Below are 12,194 nucleotides of genomic sequence, written 5' to 3'. Positions count from 1 at the left end.
GGTCAAGCTGGATCAGCTATGATCATGGCACAAACAGGGTCACACCTGGGACTGTGGTTGGGACAGTTTTCTTTAAAAGGGATGTGGACACCGAGGACAATGATGAATGCCTTAGATACGCAAAAATTCCCTATTACCTGTGAAGTGCCCACCCTTATCTCTGTGGAGGCCAGGACCATAGTGCTGTCCCCCAACAAGCAAAGACTTGCCTGAGCAAGGTGGGATGAGTGTAGGTAGCCTCCTGGGGCCTGGCCTGGCCCTCACCACCCCTCCTCTGTGTCCCTGTTCCTTGAAGGAGGGAGCTTCGAGGCTGAATTGTGTCACCCGACCCCAAACTTGTCCTAACCCCCAGAACCTCAGAATGTGATCTTATTTGGAGATAGGGTCTTTACAGAGGCAGTGAAATTAATATGAGGTCATTTGGGTGGGTCTCGATCCAATATGACTGGCGTCCTTATAAGAAGAAGAGACATGCATAGAAAGAAGACAGTGTGAGGAGACACAGGGAGAAGAGGCCATGCACAAGCCAAGGAGAAGACCCGGAACAGATCCATGCCATCCTTCCCTCACAGCCCTCAGGAGGAGCTACCCCTGCCGACACCTTGATCTTGGCCTCCCAGCCTCCACAGCAGTGAACCAATACCTGTCTGTTGTTGAAGCTCCCCAGTCTGTAGCACTTTGTAACAGCAGCCCTAGCAAACTAATATACCTCCCCCAAAACTTCCTCAAAATAGGGGAGAAGATACGGGGCACTAACACCACGGCACCAGGTGTGTGTGGCGGCCTGGACACTGGGCTTCTAACACTCGGCCTCTGGTTTCAACAAAGGAGAACACTTCAAGGCTGGTGTCTGAGCTAGTCGTTTAAAATTTTTGATGAGACCCACTGAAGATTTCAGGCAAGAAGGGATCTGATCATATTTGTGTTTCAGAAAGACCCTTGTAACTATCACAGTGTGGAGGACAGATGAATTGGGGAGGCTGTCCACGAGAGTGCTGAAGAGGCTTGGAGAAGATTTCAGAGTTGTTTCGGAGGCATCACTGCCATAATGTACTGAGGGCAAGAAGGGGTGGTGGGGGGTGATGACGGGAAGAGCTCAGTTGCAAAGAGTGTCTGGCTTGAGCACCTGGTGGAGGTGGTGCTGGTGCTGGTCCTGGTGTCTGGGCTGGGCCTTGTGGGGGCCCTCAGGTCAGCACTGTCTGCATTATGGCCACATACCTGCCCAGGGCCCATCAGCAGTGGGAGATCAAGCCTAGAGCTTAGAGGAGAGCTCTGGGGGTGTACACGTGGATCTGGATATCACTAGTGTCCAGGTGCAGATGGGCCATGGGTGGGGACCATCCAAAGGAGTGGGTTTAAGCTGCTTCTCCCAGAAGCAGACTCGGGGACAAGCATTTCGGAGGTGACTGGGACAAGTGCAGAGGAGTGAGGGATATGAGGGAGGAAAGGGAGGAAAGGCCAGGGGCATTCAGGAGCAACTGGGTCCCTCCAGGGCCTCCCATTTGCACCCCTGAAGGGTGAGGAGGCCTTTCCCTTGTTGGCTGGGGGTTGTTCCTATGAACCAAACTCTCTAATACCTCCAGTCTGCCCTGCACGGGCTAAGCAGGTGCCTATGGCCAGAGAAAGGCATCAGGCAGAGATGTAGGCTGCTGGAGTTATATGACTGTTGGCAGTGACTTTTTTTTTCTTTTTTTGAGACAGAGTCTCACACTGCTCAGGCTGGAGTGCAGTGGCACGATCTTGGCTCACTGCAGCCTCAACCTCCTTGACTCCTGGGTTCAAGTGATTCTTGTGCCTCACCCTCCTGAGTAGCTGGGATTACAGGTGCCCACCACCACACCTAATTTTTATATTTTTAGTAGAGATGGGTTTCACCATGTTGGCCAGGCTAGTCTCGAACCCCTGACCTCAGGTTATCCACCCACCTTGGTCTCCCAAAGTGCTGCGATTACAGGCGTGAGTCACCTTGCTTGGCTGGCAGTGACTTTGAGTCTGGCCAGAATACAACAAGTGCTCTCTGGCTTCTGCTATTGTTGCTGCTGACAATTGTGTCCATCTTCTGGGGGTGGGAGGTGTGAGGAGCCCATTCTCTTCTTTCATTACTCATAACAGAGGGGACCATGGACAGGAACTAGGCGAGGGCTGGGGCTGAGTTAGGGAACTGGGTGGTGGGCCAGGCACCAGGGCTGGCTGAATAGGAGATCTTATAGCACAGGCTAAAAGAGTCCTTTCCAGTATCAGGGAAGGCAGTGGAAGCAGGAAACACAGGTGTTTAATGTGCAAATCATTAAGAAAAAACCAACTTCACTCCAGCATGTTCAGAGAGCCCCTAAACAGCCACTATTAGCTTGCAGCAGCAGCTGGCTGAGGCTGGGACAGGGTCAGGCTGGATGTGGGCTGGGGCCTCCTCACCCTCTTTGCTCCTTTGTACTCTGACCTCCTGCCTCTGCCCCAGCCCCACCAGAACCTCTGCTGCTTATAACTCTGAGATATGGAGATCCTGGACTGGCCATATGGTTGCCACTCCCAGGAGGTCAGTGTCCTCAGGGGCCATGTTGGGACCTCCTCTTCTCCCTGGTCATCCAGACCAAGGGAAATGGTGAGCTGGTGTCTCAGGAGGGAGCTGCTCCCCTGCCCTGTTTTAATTGCCCCCAGGTTGGCTTATAGGGGAGGCTGCTGCTCTCAGGCTGGCCCCTCGGGGTGTAGATATACTTGGGAGTGGGCTGATGTTGGGCGCATTTACAGGAGGACAGGGGTGTGTGAAACTTGTAGGTATGTGGCTATAGGCAGCAGTGAGAACAGGTGCCTCCAGGCAGGTGGTAGAGACACAAGTGAGTGTTAACATAGGTGAGGTGGGATATGGACGTTTACAGGCATGGCCAAGTGTGAGTGTAAATGGTAGCAAGGTGTCAGTGACAGCAACTGGGTGTCAGGATGCCAATGGATGAAGTAATAATAGCTAAGACTTTATAGCACTTACAATGTACCCATTACTGTTCTGTTTCATATAAATTTATTCATGATTTTCACAACCCCATAAAAGATACCCTATTAGTATCCCCACTTTTTGAGGAGAGGAATCAGAAGCACAAAGAGGTCAAGAGCTGCCCAAGATCACCTAGCTAGTAAGTGGCAGGGATGGGACTTGAACCCAGGCTGTCTGGTTCCAGCGTTCACTCTTAGTCCTCTGCACCAGGGACACGGGGTGGAGAGTGAAGATGTGATGTAGGTGGGTGCAGGCATGAGGAGGTACAGTAGCATGAAAGGATGTTGAAGACAGACGCCTAGGCACACATAGGAGGGAGGGTGGTGCAGGGCAGTGGTTCTTAGCCTTCAACAGGGAATCAGAATCACCTGGAGGGCTTGTTATACCGCGGATCGTTTCTGCTTCCAGAGGTCTGGGATGGGGAACCAGACATGCGTTTCTAGTAAGTTTCCAGCTGATGCTGCTAGTTTAGGGACTTTGGGAACACTGGGGCAGGGCGTTGATGCAAGGGAGATTATGGAAGTGGTGGCTTCAAGGTGAAGAAAGCTGGGTAGAGTGAGACTGTAACAGAGTGAATGTAGGAGCATGGGATGGCTTCAGTCAGAGGGAGCTGGAATAAGCACAGGGATGAGTACAGTCCAGTTCTGTATGGAAGGAAGTACAGGGGCAGAGGATATTGGACCCCTGGCTTTGAGGGCATGGCAAAGGCAGTGCCTGCAACCCCAGGGGGACCCTCTTTCCTCTTGAGGCTCCTGCTCCCCGTGTTGACCCCCGGGTGGTAGGTGGTGGCCATTAGGTGTGGCTAGCCTGGAGAATGTCTGGCTGTCCTTTCATTGGTCCACAGTGGAGCGCAAGGGGCTGTTTAGGGAGTTAAATGTGAATTTGAAGGGGAATCTATGATATGGCCTGTGGAGCCCTGGGGGCCCCTCCAGGTGAGCCCTGGGCTGGATAGATTTCTGGGTATGCTAGAGTGCCTGAGACAACAGGCCTCTCTTCCCTTGGGGGTTCCATAGGTCCAGGGGGTTCCACCGTGCTCATCAGTTTTCAGCTATAAATTACTGATCCAGAGTAGGAGAATCCCTGGGGAAAGAGGACTAAGGGAGGTGAGGATGGGGGAGGGGGCTGAAACCTGTGCAGAAAGGGCTTCCTGTCCTTCCTGTCTTAGCACCTGTTATTGATCATTGCTCTGCTGTGAGCTAGGGAGCTGGAGGGGGTGCTGGGCAGGGGGATGGGGGGAGTCCTTCAAGCCTGAAAAGGGGATTCCCCCAACCAGAAGCAGGGCTGCTGGACTGCAGCAAGTAACATCCTGCTGAAGCTGTTGGAGGAACTGTGAGTTGGGCAGCAGGCTCTGAGAAAGAAGATTCCACTCTGGCGCTGCTGCTGTCCTGAGGCTGGCCCAGGGGGGCTGACCTGGAGCCCTACATGAGTTAGCCAGGTGCTAAGGGCTGAATTGAGCCCCCCAAAAGGATATGGTAAGGTCCTCACCCCCAGTACCTCAGAACATGACCTTATTTGGAGATAATCTTTACAGAGGTAATCAAGTTAAATGAGGTTGTTAGGGTGGTCTGTCATTCAACATGACTGGCGTCCTCCTAAAGATGGGAAATTTGGGCCCCAGAGACAGACACATACAGAGGGAAGACAACGTAAAGACACGGGGGAGAAGATGGCCATTGCCCCGCCAGGGAAGGCCTGAGACTACGAGGAGCCAGAAGAGAGGCCTGGAGCAGATTCCCCTCTCAGCCCACAGAAGGAACCAGCCCGGCCAACACCTTGATTTTGGACTCCTAGCTTCCCTAATGGTGAGACAATCATTTTCTGTTGTGTGAGCGGCCCAGTGTGTGGAGATCTGTTATGGCAGCTGAAGGAAACTGAAAACCCCTGATTCATGGGAGGAGCTTGAGCGGTCTTGGCAATTGGACACAGGCAGTGTACTGACGAGGGGCTGGGCAGGGGCAGCTCTGCGGGGTAAAGGAGGTGGTAAGTTGGCGACTTCAGGAGAAGGCAGGGTGGCCTGAAGTCCAGCAGACAACACTTCAGTGGCCAGTGAGCAACTGTGGTTCCTCAGGAATGAAGGGCTGCAGGTATCTTCCAGAGGGGCACTTGGCATGGGAGAGGCAGAGGGGACCTTCCCTCTGGGTTGGAACCTGAGGTCATAGTGCCCTTCTTGCTGCCTTGGGTCTAATGAAAGAGCTGGCAGCTTGCACAACAAGCTCCCACTGAGTGCTGGTCATTAAAACTCCGTTTCCGAAGGACGAGAAGCCAGAAGGGCACACAAGGACACATTTTTGGCCACAAGAACTCCAAGTTCAAAGGAGCCAGGCATGAATCTCCACAGAGTACCAAATGACTGCAAACCCTTTTCTTAATAATATTTTATTGTCAGTTATAAATATTTTCCATTTGTCACCTATTTACAACTGCAAAATAGTTTGATATCATACCATCACCCACCAATCAGCGTCTTTCTATAAACTCCATGAAAATTGAATAGGAAATAAAAAGCTCTTCTTGGGGGCCCACTAACCTGGTTCCCCTGACTCCAACCCCACACGGACAGCAGGCAACGTTGCAGCAGGTGCTACACAGTAGCAAAGAGGCAGCCGGAAGTGGCCCAAGGGGGTCAGGACGCCAGGCTCCTCAGGACATTGGTGACGCTCCAGTGCTGGCCCGAGCACTCCTGCAACACCAGCTGGAAGCCGAACTCCAGCTCGCTGTTCTCCTGCAGCTCCAGACAGCGCTTGGACTTGCGGTTCTGGATGGCTCCTCCCTAGGGGCCAGGGCAGACAGCGGGGTCAAAGGGCATAGAGGCAACACACGGAGATTCAGGAGCATCAGACCCAGTGGCTAGTGGGGGCTGACATTATCTGTGTGGCCAGATCCCAGGAGGCTAGCATTCCCATGAAACTGCAGGCTCCCCCATCGCTCATGTGTTGGTCTCCTCCGGAAGACTGAATCTGTGCTGCCGCTCTCTTCACAAAGCCCTAGTTCTTTGCTAGGAGAGAGACCTCCCCACCCCCAGTTCTGTCTACCTAGCTGGGCTGTGGCACACCTGTTTGCACCTACAGCTCCTACCCCAGGGGCTGGGCCTTGCTCCCCATAGCCATTGGCTGGGTCACCTCTCTGAAAAGCCTAGTTTCTTGGGACAACCCATCATTGGCCCTCATTTGAGCATCACCAGAGGCCCGGGGCTTCCTGCTCCTAGGGTCCATGCCCCAAACTGGACCTCTGGAGTCATCAGTACTGGTTTCAACCAAAGCTCCTGGATACTGCCTATTAGGCCATTAGGCTCCCTGAGTCCTGACATGCGAGATTTTCCCCCATGCTACTGATGTTCCAGAATGTTTGTAGCCATTCTCATTCAGTTTATGACCCAAAGCCCCTTGATGTTCTGTTCTTCATATCAGCCCTATAGCAACAAAGAGGAAACCCCCAATTTTTGTAGTGAAATCCTTTCAGGGCCTAGACCCTTTGGGTTGCTGGCTGTGAGCCTGAGGTGGCATCCTGGACTGTCTGAGCATCTCCGAGTTACCACCAAACTTGTGCTCAACTAGATTTTGGCCTCCCAAGCAGATGGAATTGCTTTGGTGGGTAGAGGTCCTTATAATTGGACTCCTTGTAGCTTAATGGCACTTCAGTATATGGTCAAACTCACTTTTTCCCCAGAACCTACTCCTGTGTTTCTGTCTCAGGTATTTGTGTGAGAAACATGGACATTTTCATTTATTTATCCTTTCAGCATCCAATTAGGCCTCAAGTCCTGGCAATTCTACCTCTCTTGTGTCATGTGACTGTGCCCTTATCCCTTTCCCATCATACTTGCCCTGGTTCAGGCCACCAACTTCTCTCTCTCTGGGACAACTGTGTCAGCCCCTAATGGGTCTCTCTTCCAACCTCAAGAGGCGGGAGCGGTGATCTTTCGAAAATGCACGTTTGGCCTAACGGACAAAGCCCAAGCTCCCTAGTGCAGCACCGAAGGCCTCCATGGCTCAGTGCTGCCTTTCTCTCTAGCCTCGTCTCTGATCCTCCCCCAAGTTCCATGACTTTTGCTACAGCTGTACCAAATCCCTTGTACTTTTCTGATCCCATTTACATTAACTCAAGGTTCCTGAACTTTAAAACAAGCTGTGCTCTCTGCCTGGGATTCTTCCCCATGCTCCCATGACAGGTTAAGCCACAACCATGTGTCAAAGCTCAACTCCTGCTCCATTTCCTCCAGGAAGTGTTCTCTACTGCCCACCCATGCCCTACCTCCACTTCCACCTCCTCAGTCTACAAGCTGGGCTGGTGCTCTTCATTTTGTGCATTTTCCAGCTCACAGTGGGAAGTGCACTGAGAGAAGGAGAGGTGGCAAACTTCTCAGAGGATGTCATCCAACTCTGCCATAACCATTCCCATAGCAACAACTGCCATCTCAAGAGAGTGTTAAGACTTGGTTCTCTATACAATGGGAAAAGGACAGTCTTTTCAAGAAATTGCCTGGGAAAATTCAAGAGAATGAAACTAGACCCCTATCTCTTGCTATATATGAAAATCAAATCAAAATAGATTAAAGACTTAAATCTAAGATCTGAGACATGAAACTCCTAGAAGAAAACATTGGAGAAGCACTCCAGGATGTGGGGAAACACTCCAGGACATTGATCTGGGCAACGATTTCTTGAGTCAGACCTCAAAAGCACAGGCAACCAAGGCAAAAATGGGCAAATAGGATCACATTAAGTTAAAAAGCTTCTGCACAGCAAAGGAAACAATCAACAAAGAGCCCACAGAATGGGAGAAAATATTTGCAAACTACCCTTCTGACAAGGGATTAATAACCAGGATACATAAGAAGTTCAAATAACTCAATAGCAAGAAAACAAAACATCCAATTAAAAAATGGACAAAAGATCTGGACATTCCACAAAAGACTTACAAATGGCAAACAGGTTATGGAAAAATGTTCAACAGCAGTAATTACCAGAGAAATGTAAGCAAAAACTGTAATCATCTCACCCCAGTTAAAATGACTTTAACCAAAAGACAGGCAATAATAAATGCTGGTGAGGATGTGGAGAAAAGGGAATCCTTTGTACATTGTTGGTGGGAATGAAAATTAGTACAGCCACTATGGAGAACAGTATGGAGGTTCCTCAAAAATAAAACTGTATGATCCAGCAATCCCATTGTTGGGTATGTACCCAAAAGAAAGGAAACCAGCATATTGAAGAGATATGTGCACTCCCATGTTTATTGCAGCACTGTTCACAATAGACAACATGCGGAATCAACCTAAGTATCCAGTAGATTAATGAATAAGGAATATGTGGTATATACACAGGATGGAATAATATTTAAACATTAAAATGAGATTCTGGTTTCACTGTCAAGATGGCCAAATAGGAATAGCTCCAGTCTGCAGCTCCCAGCGAGATCAATGCAGAAGGTGGGTGATTTCTGCATTTCCAACTGAGGTCGCTGGTTCATCTCATTCGGACTAATTGGACAGTGGGTATAGCCCATGGGAGACAAGCTGAAGCAGGGTGGGGCGTTGCCTCACCTGGGAAGTGCAAGGGGTTGGGAGATCTCCCTCCCCAAGCCAAGGAAAGCTGTAATAGACTGTACCGGGAGAACGGTGCACTCCAGCCCAGATACTGCACTTTTCCCATGGTCTTTGCAACTGGCAGACCAGGAGATTCCATCTGGTGCCTACACCACCATGGTGCTGGGTTTCAAGCACAAAAACTGGATGACTCTTTGGGCAGACACTGGGCTAGCTGCAGGAGTTTTTTTTTTTTTTTCATACCTCAGTGGCACCTGGAATGCCAGGGAGACAGAACCATTCACTCCCCTGGAAAGGGGGCTGAAGCCAGGGAGCCAAGTGGTCTGGATCAGTGGGTTCCACTCCCACGGAGCCCAGCAAGCTAAGATCTACTGGCTTGAAATTCTCTCTGCTAGGACAGCAGTCTGAGGTCAACCTGGGATGCTCAAGCTTGGTTGGGGGAGGGGCATCTGCCATTGCTGAGGCTTGAGTAGGTGGGTTTTTAAAATTTATTTTTATTATTGTACTTTAAGTTCTGAGGTACATGTGCAGAATGTGCAGTTTTGTTACATAGGTATATGCATGCCATGGTGGTTTGCTGCACCCATCAACCTGTCACCTACATTAGGTATTTCTTCTAATATTATTCCTCCCTTAGCCCCCCACTCCCTGATAAGCCCCAGTGTGTGATGCTCCCCTCCCAATGTCCGTGGGTTCTCATTGTTCAACTCCCACTTATGAGTGAGAACATGGGGTGTTTGGTTTTCTGTTCTTTGCTGTTCTTGTGATAATTTGCTGAGGATGATGGTTTCCAGCTTTATCCATCTCCCTGCAAAGGACATGAACTCATTTTTTATGGCTGCATAGTATTCCATGGTGTATATGTGACACATTTGCTTTATCCAGTCTATTATTGATGGATATTTGGGTTGGTTCCAAGTCTTTGCTATTGTGAATGGTGCTGCAGTAAACATACATGTGCATGTGTCTTTATAGAATGATTAATAATCCTTTGGGTATATACCCAGTGATGGGATCGCTGGATCAAATGGTATTTCTAGTTCTAGATCCTTGAGGAATCGCCACACTGTCTTCCACAATAGTTGAACTAATTTACACTCCCACCAACAGTGTAAAAGTCCTATTTCTCCACATCCTCTCCAGCATCTGTTGTTTCCTCACATTTTAATGATTGCCATTCTAACTGGCATGAGATGGTATCTCATTGTGGTTTCGATTTACATTTCTCTAATGACCAGTGATGATGAGTTTTTCCTATGGCTGTTGGCTGCATAAATGTCTTCTTTTGAGAAGTGTCTGTTCATATCCTTTGCTCACTTTTAGATGGAGTTGTTTTTTATAAATTTGTTTGTTCTTTGTAGATTCTGGATATTAGCCCCTCGTCAGATGGATAGATTGCAAAAATTTTCTCCCGTTCTGTAGTTGCCTGTTCACTCTTGATAGTTTCTTTTGCTATGCAGAAGCTCTTTAGTTTAATTAGATCCCATTTGTCAATTTGGGCTTTTGCTGCCATTGCTTCGTATGTTTTAGTCATGAAGTCTTTGCCCATGCCTATGTCCCGAATGGTACTGCCCAGGTTTTCTTCTAGGATTTTTATGGTCCTAGGTCTTATGTTTAAGTCTTTGATCCATCTTGAGTTGATTTTTGTATAAGGTGTAAGGAAGGGGTCCAGCTTCAGTTTTCTGTGGATGGCTAGCCAGTTTCCCCAACACCATTTATTAAATAGGGAATCCTTTCCCCATTGCTTGTTTCTGTCAGGGTTGTCAAAGATCAGATGGTTGTAGATGTGTGGTGTTATTTCTGAGGTCTCTGTTCTGTTCCATTGGTCTTATCTCTCTGTTTTGGTACCAGTACCGTGCTGTTTTGGTTACTGTAGCCTTGTAGTATAGTTTGAAGTTAGGTAGCCTGATGCATCCAGCTGTGTTCTTTCTCTTAGGATTGTCTTGGCTATGCAGGCTCTTTTTTGGTTCCATATGAAGTTTAAAGTAGTTTTCTCTAATTCTGTGAAGAAAGTCAGTGGTAGCTTGATGGGGATAGCCTTGAATCTATAAATTACTTTGGGCAGTATGGCCATTTTCATGATATTTATTCTTCCTATCCATGAGCATGGAATGTTTTTCCATTTGTTTGTCCTCTCTCATGTCCTTGAGCAGTGGTTTGTAGTTCTCCTTGAAGAGGTCCTTCACATCACTTGTAAGTTGTATTCCTAGGTATTTTATTCTCTTTGTAGCAGTCATGAATGGGATTTGGCTTTCTGTCTGTCTGTTATTGGTATACAGGAATGCTTGTGAGTTTTGCATATTGATTTTGTATGCTGAGACTTTGCTGAAGTTGCTTATCAACTTAAGGAGATTTTGGGCTGAGACAATGGGGTTTTCTAAATATACAATCATGTCATCTGCAAACAGACAATTTGAATTCCTCTCTTCCTATCTGAATATCCTGTATTTCTTTCTTTTGCCTGACTGCCCTGGCCAGAACTTCCAACACTATGTTGAATAGGAGTGGTGAGAGAGGGCATCCCTGCCTTGTGCCAGTTTTCAAAGGGAATGCTTCCAGTTTTTGCCCATTCACTATGATATTGGCTGTGGGTTTGTCATAAATAGCTCTTACTATTTTGAGATTCGTTCCTTCAAAACCTAGTTTGAGAGTTTTTAGCATGAAGGGGTGTTGAATTTTATCGAAGGCCTTTTCTGCATCTATTGAAATAATCATGTATTTTTGTCATTGGTTCTGTTTATGTGATGGGTTACATTGATTGATTTGTGTATGTTGAACCAGCCTTGCATCCCAGGTATGAAGCCGACTTGATTGTGGTGGATAAGCTTTTTGATGTGCTGCTGGATTCAGTTTGCCAGTATTTCATTAGGATTTTCACATTGATGTTCATCAGGGATATTGGCCTGAAATTTTCTTTTGTTGTTGTGTCTCTGCCAGGCTTTGGTATCAGGATGATGCTGGCCTCATAAAATGAGTTAGGTAGGAGTCCCTCTAATAGTTTCAGAAGTAATGGTACCAGGTCCTCTTTGTACCCCTGGTAGGATCTGACTGTGAATCCGTCTGGTCCTGGACTATTTTTGGTTGGTAGGCTATTATTGCCTCAATTTCAGAGCCTGTTATTGGTCTATATTGGTCTATTCAGGGATTCAACTTCTTCCTGGTTTAGTCTTGGGAGGTTGTAGGTGTCCAGTAATTTATCCATTTCTTCTAGATTTTCTAGTTTATTTGCGTAGAGGTGTTTATAGTATTCTCTAATGGTAGTTTGTATTTCTGTGGGGTCAGTGGTGATATCCCTTATATCATTTTTTATTGCATCTATTTGATTCTTCTCTTTTCTTTTTTATTAGTCTAGCTAGTGGTCTATTTTGTTGATCTTTTCCAAGAACCAGCCCCTGGATTTATTTTTTGAAGGGTTTTTCGTGTCTCTATCTCCTTCAGTTCTGCTCTGATCTTAGTTATTTCTTGGCTTCTGCTAGCTTTTGAATGTGTTTGCTCTTGCTTCTCTAGTTCTTTTAATTGTGATGTTAGGGTGTCAATTTTAGATCTTTCCTGCTTTCTCTTGTGGGCATTTAGTGCTATAAATTTCCCTCTACACACTGCTTTAAATGTGTCCCAGAGATTCTGGTATATTGTGTCTTTGTTCTCATTGGTTTCAAAGAACAT

At 47.7% G+C, this 12,194-nt stretch overlaps 1 protein-coding gene across 2 annotated transcripts in view; it reads right to left on the bottom strand.

Moving 5' to 3' along the window:
- Positions 1-5,343: 5,343 nt before the first annotated feature.
- Positions 5,344-12,194, bottom strand: part of GALNT18 (polypeptide N-acetylgalactosaminyltransferase 18) — a 359,386-nt gene continuing 352,535 nt past the window's right edge. Inside the window, exon 11 of one of the 2 annotated variants that reach the window (XM_017881607.1) lies at positions 5,344-5,756. In XM_017881607.1, the coding sequence (XP_017737096.1) occupies positions 5,610-5,756 (147 nt within the window). In that variant the 3' untranslated portion in view covers positions 5,344-5,609. The remainder of the gene's footprint in view (positions 5,757-12,194) is intronic. The other variant, XM_017881608.1, reaches the window with a different exon arrangement.

Source organism: Rhinopithecus bieti, unplaced genomic scaffold, assembly GCF_001698545.2.
Source record: "Rhinopithecus bieti isolate Rb0 unplaced genomic scaffold, ASM169854v2 scaffold_11944, whole genome shotgun sequence".
Lineage (NCBI taxonomy): Eukaryota > Metazoa > Chordata > Mammalia > Primates > Cercopithecidae > Rhinopithecus > Rhinopithecus bieti.
The sequence above is the reverse complement of the archived record's forward strand: the minus strand, read 5'-3'. Positions and strand labels throughout refer to the sequence as shown.